Here is a 25,641-nt window from a genome sequence, read left to right as displayed (position 1 = left end):
ACTGCTATCTATTATTATTCATAAAAATTAGTAAAATATGGAAAGAGAACTGAGATTCAAAGAGATAATAAACATAGAAGATGTTGTAAAGAAAACTACTTGAGAACCAGGAGAGCCAGTTTTAGTTCTACCCTATCACTAACTACCAGTGTTGCCGTAGACATGATGCTAAACTTCTCTGACCTCATTCATTCATCTGAGTGAACTCCTTCCTCATTTCCTACTGTCATCTCTGCACAGATATTTAGTGAGAACCTAGTATATTACACAATGTTAAGTACCAGGATATTTGTTCTCTCAAGGCTTCTGGGGGGAGAAAGTCACATAAACAGACAATTAAAACAGTATAACATATTAAGTATAATGATGGAGATCTCAGAATTTCCGTCCACTGAAGAAAGCCTGTTTTTCCATGGGCCTGATGAACTATTATCACCCTAACAAAAGTCAGTTTACAGTGTAGACTCGTATGACTCCTGTTCTTACTTTGACCATGCTTCTCCCATTGGTGATGTTAGCTCATGGAGCTGAACGTTGCTGGAGATCAGATGAGTAGGTGAGTGATTCCTTTCTGACTTTCCTTTAAAAAGAAGTTGTAAATGGAACCAAGGGTCAGCCTATTTGACAGAACTCCTTCTAATCCCTCCAATAATGAAGATTTAATTGACTACATATTTTAACCCTCAGGCAAGAAGCTACTTTTGAGATAGAATCACAACAGCTCATTACTACAATTTCCCAGTTTGAACCCCTTCTAATCCCTAATAATCCCTCTGGTCCAGGGTGAAACAGGAGGCCAAAAAATACACAATGGTTTATTTTAAACAAATGAAAAAACCCAGCAAAAATGAGAAGTTTTAAGGCAATAATTTCATTGTATTAACAAATCATATTTAAGAAAAGAGAAACATGGAGTTGATTTAGAAACCACTACAACTGTCATAAACACTTGAGGACGTCTAAAGATAAAGTAACAATGCAGAGTATTTTAATAGTTTACCATAAAGATCATCTTTGTTCTATTCAAAATATTCTTTAATCAAGAAGGAGAATAAAAGTTATTGTTATGGTTGAATTGTATCCCCCAAAAGATACATTGAAATACTAACACTTGGTACCTGTGAATGTTAACTTATTTGAAAAGAGGGTGTTTGCAGATTGCTATGGACTGAATGTTTGTACCTCCCCCCAAAATTCATATGTGGAAGCCTAAATTGTCAATGAGATGATATTTGGAAGTGGGGCCTTTGGAAGGTAATTGGGTCATGAGGGTGGGGTCATTATGAATGGGATTAGTGCCCTTATAAGAAGAGAGATGAGAGAGATGATTACCCTTCTGCTGTCTTTGCTCTGAAGACACAGTGAAAATGGTCTTCTGCAAACCAGGAAGAGTGCTCTCACCAGACACTGGGTCTATTGGCACCTTGCTCTTGGACTTCTCGGCTTTCAGAACTGTTAGAAATACATGTTTGTCTTTTAAGACACCCAGTGTGTGGTATTCTGTTATAGCAGCCTGAACTAAGACACAGATGTAATCAAGTTAAAATGAGATTACACTGGATTTGGATGGACCCTAAGCCAATGACTGGTGCCTTATAAGAAGAGGAAATTTAGATACAGACACACAGGCACACAGGGGAGACAGCTATATGAAAACAGAAGCAGAGATTAAAGTGATGCAGCTATAAGCCACGGAACACCAAGGATTGCAGCCAACCACCAGAAGTTAAAAGAGGCAAGGAAGGATTCTTTCCTAGAATCTTTGGAGGTAGCGTGGTCCTGCTGACCCCTTAATTTTGGACTTGTGGCCTCTAGACCTCTGAGAGAATAAATTTCTGTTGTTTTAATCCACCCAGTCTGTGACACTTCGTTAAATCAGCCCTAGAGAACCGGTAAAGTTTCTTCAGAAAAATTCCAATGGCAGGATTTCCATTTTAGCCAAAATGGAGAAACAGTAACCAGATTTACCTTCCTTCTTGAAACAAATAATAAAACTGGACAAAATATACGAAACAATATTTGTAGACATAGGACATCAAACAGCACAAGACAGCGATTGCTTAGAGTGAGGAGATAAAAGAGATGAGACCTACAATTGCCTCAGCTTCCTGCTTAAAAGAATATCTAGGCAGAGTCCCATAGTCTGCCTAAGTTGACCAGGCAGAGCTAGGTGTTTAGGGGAAGGCAAAGTGTCTAGAGACAACAGGGCAGAGTACTGGACATGGAAGAGCTGCCCAGAGAGAAAGTCTCAGAGATCTGAAAAGGACGGCCCTCATGCCTTCACCTAGGTAGTGATCAGTGCGTTCAGGTGAGGAAACTACCCGAGGCTGGGAAAAGAACTGCCTAAAAGAAGCAGAGGGAACAATTCTTGGAACACATACAGAACTGGGAATAGTTTATGTTCCCACCAGCCAGAGTGAAAAACTTCATAAATCATGAGACATCAGCTGGAGTACTCAGAAAGGGGTTGCTTGAGTGGTGGGGACAAATTAGTCCTAGAGTAAATGCTGCTCTGGTTCCTGACAAAGCTTAAAAACAAGACGTGAAAGGATTAACCTATTTCCAAGTAACTTAACTATGTTCCAAACAAAATCTAAGAATATTTTTAGGAGTATAAATATATCTAGTACCCAAGAAGGTAAAATTCACAATGTCTGACATCCAGTCAAAAATTACCAGGCATACAAATGAACAGGAAAATATGATCTATACTGAGGAGAAAAAAATTAATCAACAAAAACAGACCAGAAATGATACATATGATAGAGTTAGTAGACAAGGACATTAAAAGAGTCATTACAACTATATTCTGAATATTCAACAAGGTCATAGAAAGATTAACCACGCTACACAGCAACAGGGAAGATATTTTAAAAGACTCAAATCAAGCTTCTAGAGTTGAAAGTACAATGTCTGAGGTGAAAAATACAATAAATCTGATTAATGCAGATTATATACCTATCATAAAAGAAAAGATTAATGAACTTGAAGATATAGCATTAGAGATTATCCAGAATAAATACACAGAGAAAAGAAAAAGACTAAAAATAAAATGAACAGAGTTCCAGTGAGTTGGTAAAAACTTCAAATTTTTAATACACATGTAATTGGAGACTTCAAAGTGCAGAGAGGGGGTATGCTGAGACCAAAAATATATTTGAAGAAATAATGGCTGAAAATTCTTTCCAAATTTGATGAAAATTATAAACCCACAGATCCAAGAACCCCAAACACAAGAAACGTGAAGAAAACTACACCAATGCACACCACAATCAAATTGCTCAAAACTGGTGGTAAAGAGAAAATTCTTAAAAGCAGTCACAGAAAAGATACATTACATGGCGAAGATCAAAGATAAGAATGTCAGCAAACTTCTTATCAGAAACAACATAAGCCAGAACAGTGGAACAATATCTTTAAAGTAATGAAAGAAAAAACTGCCAACAAAGAAGTCCAATATCCAATAAAAATAGCTTTCAAATATGAAGGTGAAATAAATACTCAAATAAGTACATGAAACAACTGGTAAAATATGAATAAGTCTGTAAACCAGTTAACAGTATTGTACTCATGCCAATTTCCTGGTTTTGATATTGTACTACAGTTATAAGATGCCACCATTGGAGGAAGCTGGGCAAAGGGTGAAGGGTGAAGGCACTGACTCTGTGTACTATTTCTGCAACTTCTTGTGAGTCTATATTATTCCAAACCAAAGAGTTAAAAAAGTGAAAAGGAAGCAAATATTTTTTCATACATGCAAAAGCTGAAGGAATTAGTCACCAGTACATCTATACAAGAAACATTAAACATTTCAGAAACAAGCAAAAGTTATACCAAATGTAAATCTGGATCTCAACAAAGGAATGAAGAGCACCAGAAATGATAAACGTGGGTAAATATAAAATATCTTTTTTTAGTATTTTATTTATCTTTGAAAAGATAAGTGACTGTTTAAAGTCAAAATATTAACAATGTACCATGGAGTTTATAGCATATGTAGAAGTAGAATATGTGGGAAAAATTGCACAAAAACAGAAAAGAGGAAAATGAATGCATACTGTTGTAAGGTTCTTATACTATATTTGAAACCATACAAAATCACTTGAAGGTAGACTGATAAATTTAAAACGTATACTATAAACCCTAAAGCAACCACTGAAATAAAACAACAGAGAGTTACAGCTCATAAGCCAATAAAGGGAGTAAAATATAACTATAAAAACACTCAATCCAAAAAAGGAAGAAAAAGTAGAAAAGAGGGATAAAAAATAGATGGGAAATATAGCAAGAGGATATATTAATCCTAACTATATCAATAATCACATTAAATGTGAATGGTCTAAACGTCTCAATTAAAAAGTAGAGACTGTCATATTGGATAAACAAGCAAAACAAGAAAGCCACTTTAAATATAAAGACACGAATAGATTAAAAGTAGAGATTAAAAAATACAGCACACTAACACTAACAAAAAGAAAGCTGGAGTAGGGAGTAGATTTCAGAGCAAAGAATATTACTAGGGATAAAAAAGGTATATTAGTAGGAGTTCTCCAGAGAAACAGAACCAATAGAATGTGTGTACGTGTGTGTGCATGTGTGTGCGTGTGTGCATATTTATTTATTTATTTATTATAAGGAATTGGCTCATGTGAGTACGGAACCTAGAGATCGAGGAGAGCCAATGATGTAGTTCCAGCCCAAAGGTCAGCAGGCTTATGAGCTGGGAAGAGCAGATGTTTCAGTTCAAGTCCAAAGGCAGGAAAAAACTCATGTCCTAGCTTGAAGGCATTCAGGCAGGAGGAATTCCCTCTTACTCAGCCTTTTGTTCTATTCAAGCCTTCAACTGAGTGGATGAGGTCCACTCGCAGTGGAGAGGGTAATCAACTTTACTCAGTCTACCAATTCAAATGCTGATCTCATCCAAAAACACCCTCACAGACACACCCAGAATGTTTGATTGAATGGCTGGGCACCCTATGGCTCAGTCAAGTTGACACATAAAATTAACTGTCACAGAAAGTCATTTCATAATTATCGAGTGGTCAGTTTATCAAGAGGATACAGCAATCCTACATGTTTATGCACCTAATAACAGATGTTTAAAATACATCAAGCAAAAAACTGACAGAACAAAAGGAGAACTAGACAAATCTTTAATTGTAATTGGAGATTTCAATACTCCTCTTTCAATTATTTAAAGATTAGGTACACAAAAAGATCAGTGAGGATATAGAACACTTGAACAACACTATCACAACTACCCTAACTGACATTTCTAGAACACTCCATCCACAACATATGGTCGATTCTTTTCAAGATAGACCATATTCTATGCCATAAAACAAGTCTCAGTAAATTTAGAAGAATTCAAGTCATGCATGGTTTATTTTGTGACCACAAAGAAATTAAACTAGAAATAAATAACAGAATGATGCCTGGAAAACATCCAAATGTTGGATCCTAAATAACACATTTTTAAATAACCCAAGAGTCAATAAGAAATCAAAAAGGAAATTAGAAAGTCCTTTGAACTGAATGAAAACAAAAGCACAACATGTAAAAATTTGTGGGATGCAGTTGAAGCAAGATTAGAGGGAAATCTATAGCACAAAATGTTTATAATAGAAAGAAAAAATATCTTAAATCAGTGACCTTAGTTTCCACATTGAAAAACTTGACAAATAAGGGAAAACTAAGCCCAAAGCAAACAGAAGAAAGTAAATAACACCAGATGGCACAGCACAAACAATGGTGGAATCAAACAATACTCTAAAATGCCACTAAATGTAATGGAGTCCTGGAGTACAGTTCCTTTACTCAACATGCTGTCCCTTCTTGTCCTCTTCCATTGTGATCCACTGCCTAGGAAAACGGTTTCAAATAACTAGGCTCACCTTTAAGACTATACAACAGAAATCTTGAGATTCACCGTGCACCATTTCAGGTAAGGCCAAGAATATAATTCACTTATCTACCAGCTATCATTAGAACACCAGAAGATATAAGTTTACCCAAAAGACTATAAATATCAGGAAGCCTGGATTGCTTACCAAAGGAAAACAGAAAGGCATTCAAAACAAAAATACCCAACCCCTTATTAATGAGAAGTTGTTAGAGGACCCTCAAGGCTTATGCTGATAACGACGTCCTAGGCATAGACAATTAAATTTCTCTCCAAGCAGACAAAAACATAGCTTGTTCTTCCAAGCTTTGCAGAGAAAGCATTGAAAACTCCAAGTGCAACACTGTCCAGTGCAAAGAGAAGCCCTCACCCCTAGCATGGAGGCCATGTTCAGACAGGGATCCCGAAGCAGTTCGTGCACCCTATACCTTTATGAAGGGACTTATTGTGCAGTATTTACACATACACATTATTTACACATGCTCTCATCACGCCAGACTGCATCGTCCTCAAAGTCAGGGACCACATCTTAGTCATTTTTGTATCACCAAACTCTAGCCTGCTGTAATCATTTAATAAATGTCCTTTAAATGGCAAGCTCAAGCCCTTTAGAAATCTAAAAGGTTATAGGTAACAGCCAATGTGATAGCCTGGTGATAACAGAAAACAAGATGAGGCTTCAAATCCAAGTTGAAATCAAGGAACAGAGGCTTATTATCTCTTTTCTTAGTTCAATCAGATTTTTCAAACATTTTAAAAATGGATTTATTTCCAGCAGTTAGTGAGAGTTTGGGTGGGACCAGGTTTTATCTGAATCAGTCTGCCCATCCTTTTCCCACGGTGTTCTGGAAGAAAGCACAGAGCGATGACTCACAACTTGGCGCTCTTCTTAGTTCCTATGTACTGACACCAAATTGTGTTCCAAAAGAGGTGTTTATAAAGGATCAAAACCTGGATGCTTGGCCCTAGGATATGGTTCGTGTTATAAGCTTTCCAACATGGTGCTAAATTAACTGCATTTGGTTCCAGATGGTTAATGACTAATAAATGGAGAGGTGACTTCAAGTGGAAATTGTCTCAGTTCTCACTTTATGTCACTTCAGATGTCTTCCCTAAGTTTGTTCCCACTCCCACCCTCATCTTCTACCTCTTTCCCTGGTCCCAGCTTTCAGGGTTGCAAGTCCTTGAAAATTGTGTTTGCAGTATGGCCCAGCTATGAGAGTAGACCTTTTCTGGTTACCTTTCCTGGACTGAGACTCAAGGACTTCTCTACGCAAAATAGCAGAGCAACGACCTTGACAGTGCAGGAAACCCAGAGGAAAGAAAGGTAAATGGAGTCCAGATTAGTTGCGGCAACAAGAAAAGACAACAAATCCACAGGAATGTCATAATTCACTATGTTCTTCTTATTCCATCCCTCCCATCCTTACCTCCCCCAACACATGAGCGTGCGCGCGCACACACACACACACACACACACACTCCCCAGTGCTCTTGTCCAAACCCCCTTCCTATAGTCATGTAACTTCCTTCTTGCAGCAGCCTCTCAGGTTACACCTTAGTACTCCAGCACAGCCTTAGGCTGCCATGGCACTTCCCATCTGTCTTTCTAACACAAAATCCCTAAATCATACTTCCTTCACTATTTCTAATTAAACTCTGGACCTCTGGAAACTGTCATCTGTCCCTAGAAAACAGAAATCACCTATATCTAAATCATTCTATACGGTGCCTAGCAAGGAAGCAAATGTCAGTGCAGATTTAATGTCACCATGCCTGTTCTCTGATTATAATGATGATAACGATGTCGACATGATGGTAATGATCCTATTCACTTTAATTTGTACCTCCTTTTAGAACTTAGACTCACCAGTGGCTCAAAGACTTTAGCATCAACGGATCTGCAAGAGCTAAGAAAATGTTAAAGGCCTGGGTCTCTAGAGGCAAGGTGGTAACAAGAAAAGAAAATGGAAAAAGAGTGAACACTCACAAAGGGAGTGGAAACTCAGGGAGTCAGGATGATGTAGCAGAAATGTAGAAAGGGCACTGGCTTTGAGTTAGGTAGGCCAGGATTAGAATCCTTGTTTGGGGAGTAGAATCCTTAACCACTGGCCCCGTGGCTGAGTGGTTAAATTCACATGCTCTGCTTTAGCGGCCCAGGGTTTAGCTGGTTCAGATCCTGGGCATGGACCTAGCACTGCTCATCAAGCCGTGCAGAGGCAGCGTCCCACACAGCACAACCAGAAGGACCTGCAACTAGAATATACAACTATGTACTGAGGGGCTTTGGGAGGAAGAAAACAAAAAAGATTGGCAATAGATGTTAGCTCAGGTGCCAATCTTTAGGAAAAAAAAAAAGAATCCTTGTTTGGTCACATTCTAACTGTCTGATCTTGGACAAGTTGCTTAACTTCTCTGAAGCCCTATTTCGTAAGCTTAGAAAGATGTTAAAATGTTGATCTTAGAGGATTCTGTTGAACATTAAGTGAGATAACCTTTAAGGCATTTGGCTCGTGTCAGTTCCCTTCCCGCCCCCCTCAGAAAGAAGGATCTATAGGGATAATTTCCAACAGCACTCAAAGCGTTTAATTGATGCATTTTTAAAGGCTCACCCTAGGGTCCTCACTTTCAGGTGTTTTCTAATGTCTCACGAAGATGCACATGTTCCCTGCAATCGCCAGCTTCAAAAGGAATGTGTATGATAGGGAATAATTGTGCCTGACCCCTCCCATCCATCAAAATACGTAAATCAAACAAGATCACGTCTTTAAAGTCTGAGACTCGAAGTTAGACGTCCCTGATCTGTATTCTCAAAGGAACTTGACTGCACTGCATCCAGAGCATCAATCACTGTATTATAGTATTTGTTTAAGTATCTGCATTTCCCGTGGGCTGTGAGAGCCACTATGGCAAAGTCTAGATGTTATTTCTCTTTGCATCACCACCTAGCATGAAGCCTGTCATACAAACCATATTTACGGGACTGAACTGAACCATCTGTCTTCTGGATCTGCAAGGCTTCAGTACGCATTCTACACTTGATAATTCCCAAGCAGCATTTCCCAGAGCCTTAGAAATTTCAAGCCTTGAACACATATTGTCTTCATCCTTTAAGAATTGACTGTTTAGGTGATCAAAAGGTACAAACTTCCAGTTGTAAAATAACTAAGCCCTGGGGACATGATGTACAGCACGGTGACTGCAGTTAATAATACTGTATTGTATATTTGAAAGTTGCTAAGAGAGTAGATCTTAAAAGTTTTATTTATGTAATTATTTAAATGTTTTGGTGAGGACGGTTGGCCCTGAGATAACATCTGTGCCAATCTTCACCTATTTTGTATGTGGGATGCTGTGTCGGCATGGCTTGACAAGTGGCGTAAGTCTGCACCTGGGATCTGAACCTGCCAGCCCTGGTCGGCTGAAGCAGAGCGCCAGAACTTAACCACTATGCCACCAGGCTGGCCCGAGAGTAGATCATAAAAGTTTAAAAAATTTGAAAATGGCTTTTCTTTTGCTTTTATTTTGAAAGCTAAAACCTAATTGGAGGAGAGATGGTAAAAGATTTTGAAGAAATGCCTGGGACTAGCCTCAAATTACACTATGCTTTTTATTTATTGCCGTAACCCTGGGCACCTCACCCCTACTCCAGCATCTGAGGCTCAGGGACACCTTGCCTAAGGCGCAAACATGGTGTACTTGGTGGGTGTCTGGAGGCCTCTGTGCTTAGTGACTCTATGAGAGTGACCACAGGTTCCGGGAGGCGGCAGCTCCATCTGCCTCAGGTAACAAAATTGCTGGTGATGACTAAGTAACCGTAGAAGTTTCTCTTAATCTCTGAGTTCCTCCTCTGCTCTGACACATCTCGTTTTCTTCAGAGGAGATAGGAACAAGCTCGGGCAAGGGTTCTTGAGGAGGGAACCCTTTTTTATGGTTTAACTTGTTCTTTACCAGACTCTCAGGAAGAACTCGGTGTCCACAGCTACTGAAAACACTAATAAGCTCAAGACACATTTAAAAATGTATTTAAGAGGAAGTCAAGAAGTTGGGAGCCAGTTCCTAAACTTTAAGGCAGATTTAATGAAGGGCAAATACCACATCTTCCCTCAAAAGAATGGCCTTTGGAGACAGAAACTCTGTTCCACCTTAACAGCTCTGTGCCCTTGCAGCAATTACTGACTCTAGCTAAGCCTCAGTGTTCTTATCTTTTAAATGGAAATAAAATACTCACCCTACAAGGTTGTTTACAAACATTAGATGAGATCACTAACTCATCTATATATACTAACTGCCTAGTCTTTGGTTGGAAAAATCCAGGCCCAGTAGATACAACCATCCTCATGGCTCCCCAACACCGAGGCCAAGTGTCAGCTGGCATTAATCCTAAGGCATGGCGTTCTGTACCCGGTTGATCCCTGGGGCACTTGAGTGCATGACCCCTGAGCTGGGGCAACCCCATTGTCTTATAGATGAGGAAACCAAGGTGATATCTCACGTGGCTCACTGCTGCCTGTAGATTTCTTAGATGGTCCCTGGGGCCCCAGTGTAAGCAAGAATCCTGGGCTGGATGGATCTTAAAATCACATCATCTATATACCATTTCTCAAATGATTTTATAACTAGAGTTCATCTAGTCTAAAGAATAGAGCATATTCTCTAGAGAATAAGGCTAGCTCGTTCTATGCTAATTTAGTAAAAGTGAAGGTAATGGTGGTGCTTAGCAGTCAGAGTAATTGTAATTTATTAAGCACTTACTATGAGCCAAGCATCCTGCTAAGCATGAAACATGTCTTTGTCTTATTTTGCATAATCACCCCAACTGCCAGAATCCTCCTTGCACTAATCCTCAGACCTGAGGAAGCTGGCACGAAAAAATGTCTTCAGTCTCTCCGTAGGATCTATCTGTGTGCTGATGTACTGTGCCCAAATCAAATCCTTTCTAAATTCTAAACGTGCTATGTGTGGTTCTAAGTGGGCAATTGAGAGACAGGTATCTCTGGAAATAAAACACAAGAGATAGAATCTGGAGCCACCCCCATTTGATAGTGACTTATAATTATATAATATATTTCGTATTGCTCAATCACGTCTAGAAGATGGATTGCAGGGTGGAGTGGGAGAGGTGCCTTCCAGTCTATTCCAATGAAATGTTTCTGTGTTATCACAAAACGAGAAGTTCTGGAAGGTAAGGGGGTTAGAAATGCCTGGCTTCCTTGGAGACATGCCAGGTCGAGGAAATAAACAGATATAGTTCCCACTAAACACGGATGCCCTAAAAAAAAGTGTTTCCTATCATGCTGCCAAGGCAATGTTAGCTGCTTACAATATAAATTCAGGGGGAGAAGTAAGAGGGATACTGAGTAGTGTTTGGGGAGTGAGTAAAGCAGAAAATAAGAAAAAGATACTTATTCCAATATTGTTGATAAAGTATAAACTCCTACACCTGAGTCAAGTGGCAGCCCTGATTCTTAAACAAATGAAAGTCTGGTCAACCTGACAATTAAATGGTACCCACAGTACTAGCCCCCAATATTTCATGAGTGGCTAGGGGTAACAGAACACTGGAGTAGGACAGGCTCTTAGAGACGTTCAGTCCAGAGGTCACAACTGGCAGCCCCCAGACATTGTCTTCTTTGGTTTTCCTAAGACTAATTCAGACGACATTTTAACATTATTTACTTAATTGCCAATATTTAAAAAATTTAAAGACTTCAGGGTCAGCCCTGGTTGCCTAGTGGTTAAGTTTGGCCAACTCTGCTTTGGTGGCCTGGGTTCAGTTCCCGGGTGAGGACCTATACCACCCCTCAGTGGACATGTGGCAGCAGCCCACATACAAACTAGAGGAAGATTGGCCACAGATGTTAACTCAGCAATAAATAAATAAATAAATAAATAAACAAATAAATAAAAGACTTCACATAAAAATCCAGATCTCTAGTATCTCTTTAAAAAGATGAGAAAATAGGCAAACACTGGACCTACATTTTTACCTCCCAACCACTCAGCACCCCATAATTGGTCCCTAGTATCCCCATAGTTCCCTAATGCTGAGGCCAACGGTCAGCTAGCATTAATCCTTGAAATGGCACTTTGTTACTTGGCTCATCCCTGTGAGCCCTCATAGCTCACCACTGCCTTTAGGCCGAGTCCCAGTGCTACCACAGGCAAGGCCACTCACAGAAGGTCCCTGCTGACCTCTCTTGCCAGCTCCCCAAAGGAATCCTATGGTCCAGCCACACTAGATGGACCCTCAGCATGCATGGTCGAGGCTCTGTTCCCTCTGTCTCAAACGTCCTTCCCTGTATCAGACTCTTGCCCATCCTTTCAAACGCAGATTAGTTCCATCCTCACTCTCCAGCAGGAAGTGTCCACACAGCATATTATACCCACTTCAGCAACAGACTGCAGAGTCCTCCAGGGGAAGATCAATGTTAAAGTCCTCTTTTTTATACCTCTGGTGCCTACCACATGACGCATCATGAGCTTTGAATAAATCTGGGGTTCAGAGAGGATAAACAATTTGCCGTTGGAGACATAGGTAATTATACTCATAACATATAGTTGGAAAAAACAGGTTAAAAGCATTGTCAGCCCATGAGGAACACTCAGACTGATGAACCATCAAGTAAGTGATACTGAAAACTTTATCTCAGTGACAAATGCAGTTCCCACCAGGCTCACTCCAGAGGTAGGGACTGCCGGATCAATGTGGCTTGTGAGGTGTCAGAAGAACCCCAAGGGTCCCAGATATCTCCCAAACCAGCCTGCCAAGGTGCCTTAACGTCCACCATATAAACTTACCTGCATTAAGATTTTTTCTGTTAAAATGCAGCACCCCCTCTCCTCCCCTCCCCAAGAGCCGGTGCATTAGGCAATTCTTAAAGGTTAGCACAGCTTCAGTTAACTTATCAACTATTTTTCTCTCTGATGCATTTATCCTGGAATATGGGTAAGTTGTGATAGAGTTAAATAAAGGTAAAGTTCCAGGAGAGGGAACGGGCCTGAGCATCTGAAGTTAGAGATGGGAAGAGACAGTGTAACACAGTGGTTAAGGGCAAGGCCTGTGGGAACCAAAGCGGCTGGATCCAGTTCTGCTACCTGCTAGGCGAGTGCCCTTTGCTAGTCATCTTCTGTGCCTCCTTTTCCTCGTTTGGATAGAAGATGCTGTTAACAAGAGGATCTGCCTCAACGGAGCATCCAGAGAATTAAACGAGCCAATATAGAGCAAGCATTCCAACAGCGCCTGACACAGAGGGAGCCCTGTATAAGTGTCTGCTGCTGTCACTACTGGGCGAGGATGGCATGAGATTTAGCCCTGAAAGGGGCTGCCCCAGTTCTACTACCTGCTGGTCCTTTCCCAGTTTACTGATGAAGGGTACAAGGTCTAGAGAGGAGGAGCAGCTGACCGAAGGCTACAGGCAAGCGGACGGCAGAGCTAGGGCTTCCTCTGCAGGGCACGTCCCTCCCCGCGCGCCCCCGCAGGGAGCTCACCGACGAGCGAGAGAGGAAGGGGCTGTGGGAGAGCGAGAGAAACAGAGAGCGAGCTCCAGCCTCTCTCGCTTCTAGGGATAGGGGGACCCAGGCCCTTTGGGACTTCTCCCCAGAGTCAATTCCATGTCCCCGCTCTCGGGTGGGCTCGATGTCTGAGCAAACGCCACCCTCTGACACACAAGCCCACACCCCCCGCGCCTGGGCGTACCCTCTAAGTCTGGCACAGCGCGCCAACTCGCTGCCCCGCTGGGAGGACGAGTCAACAGTGGGGTGGACGGGAAAAGTGACACAATCGGCCGTGCTGCGCTCCCAGCCAACCTCCCACGCAGCGCGGGGCGGGCCTCGGCGCCGGCCGGGGTGCGGGCTGGGGCTGGGCTGCGGCGGGCTCCCCGCGCCCGCGTGCCCGCACGCCCGCCACAACCGGGGCCCGGCGGCCCGAGGCCCGAGCGCGGGCGCTGCGCAGCAACGCGGCGGCCGCGCGGTCGCCGGCCCGCTCCTGGGGCCGCCGCCGCCACCGCCCCCCAGAGCTGGATGACGGAGTCTTGAAAGACTTTCACCAAATATGGGCTGGGGCTGGAAACGTCCTGCGCCGCGCGCCGCCGGAAACCTCGAGTCCTGGCAACCGCGGCGACTGGGGGCGCGCAGGCCGGGCAGCCGGCAGGGGGCGGCGGGTAGCAGGCGGCCGCGCGCGCCCCGCAGCTCCAGCCCCCGGCCGCGCCAACCCTGCTCCCTGTCCCGCAGGGGTCCTGCGGGCAGCCGAGGCCCTCCCGATGCGTCTGCCACCCAGTTCCCGCCGCCCTCCCTCCCGGCTTCCTCTGGCTCCCTCCAAGATCACTCCAACACACGGGGTGGGGGCAGGGTGGAGGGGAAGAGGATGGCATGGGGCCGCCACCTTAAAGCTGACCTTTCGCAGTCACCGCAGATTTTTCTGTTCATTAAGGTGGCTATAAAAAGCGGAGTTGTGAGACTGGGTGTGCAGGCGAGTACCTGACTATGAAGACACACGCACGCACACACACAGCCATTACAGGCGCTCCTGTCGTCCAAGACTGGTTCTCAGGGTGTGATTCCCCGAACCCGCAGCATCAGCATCACCTCGGGACCTGTTAGAAACGTAACTAATAGGAAATGCTGAGGTGGGGCCCAGCGAGTCAGTCTTTTAACCAGCCCTCCAGGTGATTCTGAGACGTGCCAGAATTTGAGAACCACTGGTCTGGGGCTAGGAAACCGGAGTCGCCAGGTTTAGGGCGATTATTGTTCTCAGTTGCTGCCAGACAGTGAACCCTTCTTTTGGTGACCTAAAATTCCCTGGCAGCAGTGGGTGAGAGACGTCCCCACCGCTCAGCCCAAAGCTGCAGGAGACAAGCAGCCCCTTCTCCGTGCCTTGCAGCCCAAAGAAACAAGGCGGCCGTTATTCCCTCGTGGGGCACCCGTATTGGGAGGGAGGGAGGAAAAAGAGCAAAGGAGCCATGCAGAATTAGCACCCGAAGACACTTACCCATAAACATTTGCACATTTCCCTTCCAATCTGTCAAGGTGAACTGATCTGCGGCTCTCAGCAGAGGAGGCGAGAAGGCGAGGGGACGACTGGGGTTTCTGGACCGTCCTTGAGCAGGACATGAGGAGCTGCTCTTCCTCTCGCTTGGTGCTGTCCTTTACTAGCAGGCGCACCAGGACATAGCATACGGAAAGGCTGTGCACATAGGTTACTCCAGCCTCTCCGGCTCCCCCACCTCCTGGCCCTGTTTACTCCAGCTCCCAGCCCCCTCCCACAACACACCCCTTGCTTTAAATGGGCAGCTGACGGTAAGGTTCTCTAAGTTTCTCCTCTGGGGCAAACTCATCCTCGAAGATTCCCAGTTGAAGTCCAGAAACGAACCCACACACCCTTGTTAGAAAACTTTAATCTGATTTTTAAAGGAATCTCTGGAATGGCGTGTGTTTGAACGCTGTGCAGCAGGCTGAATCTCTTTGCGCAGCCCCCACCCCTTCAATAAAAGAACAAGGTATATACACGGGCCAGTTGGATCATTCATTGTAATTTTATTTTAAATCATGATAGACAGGTTGCGTGAAAAACAAGGAATTCCAAAGAATTTCCTGCTCTGGGAACAGAAGTTAAGTCTATATTTAACAACATTTGAAGCTGTCAAGAATGCTTTGTGGTTGGATAACAGAGGCAGAAAAATGTTAAAAACGCAGGCTACTGCTATACCCAAATATGGAAATATTGTTACGTCTGGTGTCTGATTCACCATCTGGAAATACTTACAACCATGAAGTCAAATAGAAAAGACGCCACAACAGAAGCCAGGAACGCTCCTCTCCATTCTCTCTCCATCACCTCCTCCCACCCAGCACTGCGCATACTCACCTCGCCCCCCCATCACTTCATTAAGAAGGAAACAATAATGAAACTCTAATACAGGAAAAGAACGTTTCCTAAATAGCAATTGATGGATTGGCTTGGGTAAGATATAGGGCCCAGACTTTCCTCACTTTTTTGGCATAATACCTGACGATCTATCGTCTTGAGAGGTAAACCCCCCACCCCACATCCCTCCAACAAAGCCTTTGAGATCCTACTCCCCCAAGCAAAAGCCTCTTAGACTTATGAAAGGGCACTTTGGAATGAATGAAACTTAACTCTTTCCTGCCACAGTTCTCCTCACTGGAGAATGTTTTCACTGCAATAGTTTCTCACTGTGCTTATCGGTCATTCACAGAAAAGTCGGCACTAAAGGCCTTCTTAAATAAGACTTAAATTATGAAGACTGAACAGCCCTGAACATTAAAAAGGACAAGGAGTCCCGGAGCACAAGTAAAAGGGAGACTCCCATAATTACTTGTGTATGTTTTTATTAAAATTACACAAGAAGATAGTTTTTGAAACCTTGAGGGAAAATTTATCAGCACACTATCAAAACGATACTGATGATGACTGATGACATTAAAATGAATTGCCTCATAGAGTCTTCTGCTGAGTATGTTGCAGGTAGAATAGGATCTTAAAAGTTGCCAACATTTTTATTACAGAATATTACGTCCCAAACCTTATTTCTCTGTACTGGGAGAGAAAAGCACTGCAATTCACTTGAAATGGGAGGCTTCTAAATGGTCCCAAGGAAAGGAGCTAAAACTCGCACAAAACTTTCAGCTTTAAGAAGTCTGCCTTTCCCGGAGATCCATTGGGTACAGCGGTGTTGGAATCTGGTTTGGCCTTGCAGTTTACGCAGGGGATGACCTCAGTACAAATCTTTCCATGGTGGTCCCCTCCGCTTCTGGCTGGCTGCTTAGTTATCATCGCCTCCCGCCCGCGGAGGGATGCTGGATGGGCTTACCCCGTCTCCCGCATCCGTAGGAAGTGTAAGCCAGCCTCCCGGAGAACTCCCTGCGTTCGTTTCCTCCCGGACTTCCAACCCAGGCAGTGGGCTGGAACAAAGTGGGAACCTCCAAAAACAAACAAGTACGACACACCAAAAAGGGGAGGGGGGGGCCGAAGGGGGAAGACCTCTGATTGGGAAGCTGCCAAACATGGGGGAAGTTGATTTTTTTTTTCTCGTTCTCATTCATAAACGCCACTGCGGGTATTAATTTGCAATACACAACTTGGCTAATAAACACCATGCCAAAGCTTTGGGACTTGATCCGAGCATGCCTCTATGAAGTCCACAAATAGATTCCTGGCTGCAGGCACAGTCCCCCTCCCCGTTCGCCTCTCTCAATAGATAACTTGACTCTCACCTTCGCTGTAAACAAGCAAACAGCTCGCTGCCTTCCCGGGTGAGGGCTTCCAAGGCTGCCCGGTCAACTCGGCATCACCAAACAAAACGACTTTTGTTCGTCCCAACCAGGTCCTCCCACCCTCCCAGTCCAAGCAAAGTTCTGAACTCGCCCCCCTCGTCCCTTCCACCACCATCACCACCAGCACGCCAATAGAAGTCGTTATTTAAAGTGGAAAAAACGGGAGATTGTTTTCTTGACGCGTCCAGGACCAGGAAAAAAAAAAAAAAAAAAAAAAGGTGCAACGGAGCCAGGGGAGGCGCTTGGCAGCAGCCCGCGCCAACCAGCATTCCTGAGATGTTTGAGAATTCTGGAACGCGCAGACAGAGCCGACGTCACTGCAACACGCGGCGCAGCAGCTGGCCCGTATAAAAGGCGGGCTCTGGGCGCTTGGGCAGACCGCGAGCGAGAGCGCCCCCGAGCAGCACCCGCGCCCTCCGCGCCTCCTGCGAAGGATCTCGAGAGAAGGACGCCGAGTCCGCTCCCGCCCCGGCCCTCGCCGCTCTGCCAACCGGCCCAGCGCACCCGCCGCCCCGAGCCCGCCGCGCCGGCCCTCCTGCTGCGCCCCGGTGTGTTGGCGTCTTCTCTTCCGCGCTCGCCCGGGCTCCTCCTGCGCGCCACAATGAGCTCCCGCACCGCCAGGACGCTCGCCTTCGCCGTCACCCTGCTCCACTTGGCCAGGCTGGTGAGTTCTTTGGCCACCGCTTCCCCGTCCGCTCTCCCAGCCCCTTCCCCTTCCCGTAGATTGACCACGGCAGAAAAGAAACTAAACTAAAAAGTCCGGCGGCGTTTCGGGGGAGCTCTTTCCTTAAGCCCCTGAAGACGTGTCGCGGGCCTCCTGGCGCGCGCAGCCGCCCGGAGTGGCCAGGCTAGACGGGATCAGAGACCCCCTGCCGACAGGGTCCGCGACCCCCAGTCCCTTCCCCTGCACCTCTCCTGCGCCCCGCGCCGAGTCTCACGCGTGTCTTCTCCCTCTCCAGGCGCTCTCCACCTGCCCCGCCGCCTGCCACTGTCCCCTGGAGGCGCCCAAGTGCGCCCCGGGAGTCGGGCTGGTCCGGGACGGCTGCGGCTGCTGTAAGGTCTGCGCCAAGCAGCTCAACGAGGACTGCAGCAAAACGCAGCCCTGCGACCACACCAAGGGGCTGGAATGCAATTTCGGCGCCAGCTCCACCGCTCTGAAGGGGATCTGCAGAGGTAAGATGCTTGTGGTTTGGCCCCTTTAAAAAAATAATAGTCCCCGTAGTCCAGAAGTTTAGTAATTTTGAGACCATGTATGGTGATGCTTTGTTGTTGGTAGCTTGGCAGAAAGGCACATGATTTCAGCAGTCTGGAATGCAATTCAGTGTGTCTGGGCCCAACGAAAAGCGCATACGGAAAAGTGATTCCTGACTAACTTATTGTTCTGGTCTGGAGTCTCCGGGGAATTGCAGGGAACTTTACCATAAATTGAATTTAACAGCAGAAAATATGTATGAGTTTCAGGCCGTGTGTAGTTCGGAATCTTAACCTTATCCTCTTCTCCCTTTCTCTTTTGGTGCTCTTTACAGCTCAGTCAGAGGGCAGACCTTGTGAATATAACTCCAGAATCTACCAGAACGGGGAAAGTTTCCAGCCCAACTGTAAACATCAGTGCACATGTATTGATGGCGCTGTGGGTTGCATTCCTCTGTGTCCCCAAGAGCTCTCCCTCCCTAACTTGGGCTGTCCCAACCCTCGGCTGGTCAAAGTTACCGGGCAGTGCTGTGAGGAATGGGTCTGTGATGAGGATGGTGCCAAGGACCCCATGGACGACAGGGACGACCTCCTGGGCAAGGGGCTGCCATTGGATGCCTCAGAGGTGGAGTTAACAAGAAACAATGAATTAATTGCAGTTGGAAAAGGCGGCTCCCTGAAGCGGCTCCCTGGTAAGTGGAGACTAAGCCCATAAGACATTGTACTGAAATACTTTCCTAGTTTGAATCTTTACAGAAATGAGTTCTTGGATCTGTGTGTGTCAGGATGCCTCTGAGAAATCTCCCCTCTTGTTTGTCTCTAGTTTTTGGAATGGAACCTCGCATCCTATACAACCCTTCTTTACACGGCCAGAAATGTATTGTTCAAACAACTTCGTGGTCCCAGTGTTCAAAGACCTGTGGAACTGGTATCTCCACGCGGGTTACCAATGACAACCCTGAATGCCGCCTGGTGAAAGAAACCCGGATTTGTGAAGTGCGGCCTTGTGGACAGCCGGTGTACAGCAGCCTGAAAGTAAGTTCCTGAGGGGCGTGTAGGCTGTTCCCTGGCAGCTGGGTGAGATGTGCACTGCTCTTCCAAGAAAGAAGCCTCGTCCCTAACTTTCCTTCTCTCCTCTTTCTTACAGAAGGGCAAGAAATGCAGCAAGACCAAGAAATCCCCCGAACCAGTCAAGTTTACTTACGCTGGATGTTCAAGTGTGAAGAAATACCGGCCCAAATACTGCGGCTCCTGCGTGGACGGCCGATGCTGCACACCCCTGCAGACCAGGACTGTGAAGATGCGGTTCCGCTGCGAAGATGGGGAGATGTTTTCCAAGAACGTCATGATGATCCAGTCCTGCAAGTGCAACTACAACTGCCCGCATGCCAACGAGGCAGCGTTTCCCTTCTACCGGCTGTTCAACGACATCCACAAATTTAGGGACTAAATGCCACCTGGGTTTCCAGCACAAGGGTGGACGGATGGGGAGAAGAGTGCCAGAATCACGGAGACATGGGTGGGGGCGGCAGGGGTGAAGGGACTCATTGTAGAAGGGATGCATTGCTCATTCTCGAGTAGTATTGATGTATTTCGAAACTGCCAGGTGTGCTGGTGCAGATGGACACTAACACAGCCGCAATTGGAGAATACTTTGCTTCATAATATTGGAGCACACGTTACTGCTTCATTTTGGAGCTTGTGCTGTTGATGACGTTCTGTTTTCTGTTTGTAAATTATTTGGTAAGTGTATTTTTCTCTAGGCCTTTTTCCTTTAGGTTCTGCAAGTGTAAAGGATAATCAGATTAGCTAGACAGCTACAGCCTTCCTCCTTTGACAGAAGTAAATGGGGAAGGGTTCCAGCCCTTCCTGAAGGTGACACTCTGTGAGTGTCCATGAGAGGCAGCTATCTGGCTCTGAACTGCAAACAGAAATCAGGTGTTTTAAGACTGAATGTTTTTATTTATCAAAATGTAGCTTTTGGGGAGGGAGGGGAAATGTAATACTGGAATAATTTGTAAATGATTTTAATTTTATATTCAGTGAAAAGAATTTATTTATGGAATTAATCATTTAATAAAGAAATATTTACCTAATATCTGAGTGTGCAGCTTTCATTATTTTTAGAGACTGTCCAGAATCATTGGGAACAATCTAGCTTATGCATTCCATCATTCGGACGGGATTTCTTGAGTGCCTACTTTGTGCCAGGAACTGTTCTAGGTGCTTGGGATAGAGCAGGGAAGTAACCCACAAAAATAAGACAATGATTGCTTTTTTTATCTTCAGTAGAGAAAAATCTTTGCATTGAAAGTAATCTGTTTAAACAACATGTGTTGAACACCAGGCATTGTAGGAAGCAGGAGAAGGAATCTGAAGCTAAGTTTGTGATTTAAATAATAATGCTTTATTTTCACAAGAATTCAAAACCTAGGGGTCTCCATCACCCGATCACTGTGAGGAGGGTCCAGTTGAGTCATTTATCATTTTAATCACTAGGTTATTGTACATGTCACTTCAGTAGAGGACAGAAACTTTAATGAAAACAGTCCATAACCCAGGCTGCCCAAACTAAATCCATGGGCAAGATTAAGTATGGTTGGATAATGTGTTATAAAAAGCCACTTGTTTAATAACTTTCTATCTTTCCAACATTGTTCCTAAAACTTAGAAAAATAACTTAAAAATGTACCTTTGGTTGGGATCAGAGAAAAAATCTTGCAGTCTATAGGAGTCAGTTTTCACTGAATGAGCTTGAAGCAATGACTTGTGTTAATCCTAATAAGCCGGTGATTAGGTAAACATGCTGTTAAATGCAAAGGAATGCAAGGAATTTCAAGTACTTTTCCAATAGCGTGAGGACCAAGCTACCCCGTACCCCTTTCCTTTTTATAATATACATTATATTGATGAGGGGGTGGTGGTTAGAGAGCGTTGGCTATCCAGAAGGTCAAAGGCTAGATGCAGAGCATTCCTTAAAGAAAAGGACCTGACTTCTCGGTCCAGGAGAGGTTGAGAAGGCTGCATCAATGTTTGTGAAAATGTTGGTAGCCTGTTTTAGAAGAATCCACATCTTTAGAAAGCACTGACAATAAACCTTTTATAGAGAGAAGTTTTTCTTTCATCGACCCTCTTGGCTCCTGTTCAAATCCATAGTGAAATATTTCAGTCTGCACTTGGTTAAGAGAGTACTTGAGTTTTTATGCAATAAGAGAAAGTGCTTTAAAAGGGGAGAAAGGGAACACTTCCAGGGTCCTGTAAGGGTGATTTTTCAAAAATAGTATTGATGCTTTAATGAAGACCTACAGAAAAAGCATTCCTAAGCATCTGTTTTAAAGCCTTACCGAAATGCATAAAGGTTAATATAAACAGGATAGTAAAATCTATCGGCAAAGGCCTTCGCTCTTCTGATTTTGATGATGTCTTGCCTGAAGTCTAACAACTTGTGTCTACTGAGTAGTCAGTTTTTCTTGCCTGAGGCATTCAAATTTTAAGGTATTTGGGAATTTCAACACCACCTGGCTCAGTCTTGGATGCAGTTAAACTTGTCAGTGCAACATAATGCGTGAAACATAGTAAAGGTGTGGGGTTTTTGTGGTGCAGTCTTGTTGAACAAACATCTAAGTTCATAGGGAAGATTTACACATTCCCAGCCACCAATCCTGGGGTATTTTCCCCCAAGAGTAGAGCCCAGCAAATGACTTCTTACATAGAGACCAAGGAGCAATATTTTATAGATCCTTTAAGCGTGTAGGGAGGTGTGTTTGTCCAAATAAGCTTGGATGTGAAACAAAACCTAGCATGGGAAATACTGGATCTTTGGGTCATTGATCTTATTGTAGTAAATACAACAAGGGGACGTGCAAGTGCTGGTTCTGTTTAGATGAGAGTGATCAATTAATGCAAAAAGATGAATAGACACAAATTATGTCCATTTTATTTGGCCATAGGAAAAAAGTGAAGAAATTCCAAGTAATTGAGAATGAAATTATGTGATTTAGAAAAAAATGACTTTTATAGGTAGGGCATAGAGCTCTGTCTACTTCAAATATTTAGAAAACAAAAGAAAAAGCATGCGTCTACATATATGAAATATAAATTACAGATATAAACATTCATCATAATACATATGTACCCTCCACACACTGTAAAGATTTTATGTTGTTGTCACTTTCTAATCCAAAAGACCCTGGTGGTCTTGAGCTGTTTTCTTTTTTTGATAGAGATGTAAGAACTGAGAGTTACAGGGTGACCTCTGAATCTTAGAAATTTAGTGAATTTTCAGAACTATTCTATGGGACATTTAGCAGCACAATAAGTGGTCTCAGCATGAAGATTTTCACATAAATGCATGTGCTATCTATTCCACAAAGAGACGCAACTGAGTCAAAATCAGCAAAGTATATTCTAGAGTTATTTTTCCAGTAGGGAGACAGATTTGATTTGTTCACAATCTCTTCTCCTGCCTTCTGGCACTATTTGAATGTCAGTTGGGCAATAGCAAGGACCCAGTAGGACCATAGTACAGAACAAAGCTGTGTTCTGGGCAGAGTGGCAGGTGATGCAGTGGAAAGAATCGCAGACTGAAATCGAGAGACACGGCTCTTAGCACCAGCTCTGCCATTAATTTATTGAGTGACTCTGGGCAAGTTTCTACTGTTTTAAAATGGAACAGTAGCTTTCAGCATTTTTGTCACCAAAAACATTCTTTTTCATATAATCTTTTTGGTGCATTGACTCCCATACCTTAAAAATTTTTTCTCCTCAAGCAACTGAATGTATGAAGTGAAAAATACTTAGGTCTTTCTGTGGGCAAATGAACTCATCCCTGTGAAGCCTTTGAAAATGTAATGTTGCTAGGCCCTCTTTACTCTCTAAAGCACCTTTGGTTACAGGATGTGGCAATCTGTGGATCCCACAGCCTGTAGGTCCATACTTTCACCTCCCTCTATAGCCCCGATATCTAGGCCTCATTAAATCCCTGCCCTAAATAACTCATTCTTTCAAACAAAGCACATTGTGAAGCATGACAATGATGTATGTGTCCTATGAATAGAACAGACATTTGTGACTTACTTTATTGGTGGTGGGCAACATTCATCTACGTAATCTTATAAAGTGCAGTTCAATTAAAGAAGTACTCAGATGCATTTGTTAGCGCTTTACAGTTCTCATCTATTCTGAATACACCCCTTTCTCACATCCAGTGGGAACATCCAAATCTAAGCCACCATCATCTCTTGCCCGAATTACTGAAATAGCCTCCTCACTTGTGGCCCATTGTATTCTCCAAAGGTGGCTGCAATAATGTCTTCCACCCCACGTGCCCTTCTACAATGTGATCTTGTGGTTCCTCTGTCAATAGATGGGGTCTATTTTTTCCATGTCCGATATTTTCACCATAAGCATCTTTGCCGTAAATATCTTTGCCGCAGCATTTTTGCCTCAAGCCTTTTTGCCATATAACTAATTGGCCGTAGGCAATTTTGCCATAAAAGGTAAAATAACTGGTTGACGGTTTGGTTTGACCATTTGGTTTCGACTAGAAAATACAGTGACAAACTTACTGGAAGTGTGAAATAAGAGAGTGTAAAGCAGATTGCATACTACACTAGAAATTGATAACATATCAGTTTGCAAATCCTGTGAGCACAGTCATCCCTCCCACCTGTCAAAACCAAAAGTTTACCAAGCTATGGCGAATATAAAAGAGGAGGCTAGACATTCACAACGATGTTCGAGAGCACGAATTATCGGTTCTTTAGCTAATTTAGATATAACAGCTTGTTCTCTAGCGCTGTCCTCACCAAATTTACCACTCAATATTAGAAGTTGAAGGCAAAAGAAAAATCAAATAAAAGAAAAGATTATGTGATTCCTGATGGATATAAGTTTCTTGAAAACAGCGAAAATTTGTTGCTATTTGATAGTGGAGAACATCATGTGGACAGAATTTTGGTATTTGTCACAGAATCTGGCTTAGATGATCTGGTGAAATATAAGGACTGGGCAGGTGATGGAACATTTAAATGTAGTCTAGATATGTACATGTTTCATTACGTCCTTTTTAATGTTCCTCTTTTATTTTTCGTTATTTTATCCTTTATTGCAAAATTGACCTACAGCCCATTAGTTATGAGGCAAAGATGTTTGCAGGAAAGATGTCTATGGCAAAGATGCTTAGCGGAAATTACCTAGAACCCTATTTTCCCACCCTCTTGGATCTGAGTGTGCTCTTTGACTGCTTTAACCAAAAATATCCAGGAAGCGATGCAATGTGGTGCCAGTTCCCAGTGTAGCACTGGCTAGGAGCTCCTACTTCCTTCCTCTGAGAAACGAGCTTCCATGTGAGAGGTATAACTACCCAAAGACCAGCAGGTATGAGAAGCCAATGCCACATGGATAGGCCTTAGTGGACGAGATGCCATGTGGAGAAAGAGAAAAGTCAGGGAGTATTGAGTATCACAGGCACATGAAGAAACCAGCTTGGGAGTGGATCCTTCGGCCCCAGCTGCCTCACAAGCTGACTGAACCGCCAGTTGAGTCCTTCCCAGATTTCCTGACCCATAAAAGAGTGAGCTAACTAATATGGTTATTTTAAGGCCCCAAGTTTTGGGTATTATTTGTTATACAGCAATAGTTAACTGAAACATCATTGGTTTCCATTCTTGCCCTGCAACCATCTATGTTCCTTACAGGAGCCAGAGTGATTCTTAAAAAATGTAATCACAACACCCGACTCCTTGGTTTAAAGGCTTCACAGCTTCCCATTACTCTTGCAATAACATTCAACTCCTTACTTGGCACACAGGTCCTGGACCCCGCCCACTCCTTACCACTCACCCTCACTCACCGTAGTCCCATTTGCCTTTTCCTCTTTGAAATAAGCCAAGTAAGTTCCTCCTCAAGGCCTTTGCACTAGCTACTCCTCTGCCTCAAACGCCCCTCTCTTGGAGCTCAGCTGCTTCTTCTCATGCAGGTCTCGGCATAAATGCTACCCTCTCAGTGACCTTCCCTCACCACCCAGTCTAAGGTAGCTCCTCACATCCAGCTCTCTTGTTTTCATCGCGGCACTTTGCACCACCTAATATTTTCTTGTTTATTATGTCTGCCCTCCTAGAATAACCTCCATGAGAACAGAAAATCTGTCCGTCTTTTTCACCACTATAAAAGCATTACTTGACACTGTGCTTGGCATAAAGCAGGTGCTCATTAATGTAGAATAATGTTGTCTTAAGATGAAGCTAAAGTAG

At 43.8% G+C, this 25,641-nt stretch overlaps 1 protein-coding gene and 1 long non-coding RNA gene across 3 annotated transcripts in view; one reads left to right on the top strand and one right to left on the bottom strand.

Annotated features, from left to right (window-relative positions):
- Nucleotides 1–15,283, bottom strand: part of LOC102148564 (uncharacterized) — a 79,567-nt gene extending 64,284 nt beyond the window's left edge. For both annotated transcript variants that reach the window (XR_001380880.3, XR_001380879.3), the window contains exon 1: nucleotides 14,892–15,283. This is a non-coding gene — a long non-coding RNA (uncharacterized lncRNA). The remainder of the gene's footprint in view (nucleotides 1–14,891) is intronic.
- A 1,867-nt stretch (nucleotides 15,284–17,150) lies between these two features.
- On the top strand, nucleotides 17,151–20,484 carry CCN1 (cellular communication network factor 1). Its single transcript, XM_001495078.7, has 5 exons — nucleotides 17,151–17,861; nucleotides 18,157–18,370; nucleotides 18,724–19,080; nucleotides 19,212–19,423; nucleotides 19,536–20,484. The coding sequence occupies exons 1-5, from the start codon at nucleotides 17,799–17,801 to the stop codon at nucleotides 19,836–19,838; spliced, it is 1,149 nt and encodes a 382-aa protein (XP_001495128.2). The 5' UTR covers nucleotides 17,151–17,798; the 3' UTR covers nucleotides 19,839–20,484.
- The last annotated feature ends 5,157 nt before the right edge of the window (nucleotides 20,485–25,641 follow it).

This window comes from Equus caballus, chromosome 5 (genome assembly GCF_041296265.1).
Source record: "Equus caballus isolate H_3958 breed thoroughbred chromosome 5, TB-T2T, whole genome shotgun sequence".
In the NCBI taxonomy this organism is placed as follows: Eukaryota; Metazoa; Chordata; class Mammalia; order Perissodactyla; family Equidae; genus Equus; species Equus caballus.
Note: the sequence above shows the minus strand (reverse complement) of the source record. Positions and strands in the feature narration are given on the sequence as shown.

What these genes read in the sequence shown, in the direction of transcription:
- CCN1 (XM_001495078.7), top strand. Translation starts at nt 17,799, where the DNA reads ATGAGCTCCCGCACCGCCAGGACGCTCGCCTTCGCCGTCACCCTGCTC. An exon ending in TCTGAAGGGGATCTGCAGAG is followed by an intron (nt 18,371 to 18,723) that starts GTAAGATGCTTG and finishes TGCTCTTTACAG; the next exon opens with CTCAGTCAGAGGGCAGACCT. An exon ending in CTCCCTGAAGCGGCTCCCTG is followed by an intron (nt 19,081 to 19,211) that starts GTAAGTGGAGAC and finishes GTTTGTCTCTAG; the next exon opens with TTTTTGGAATGGAACCTCGC.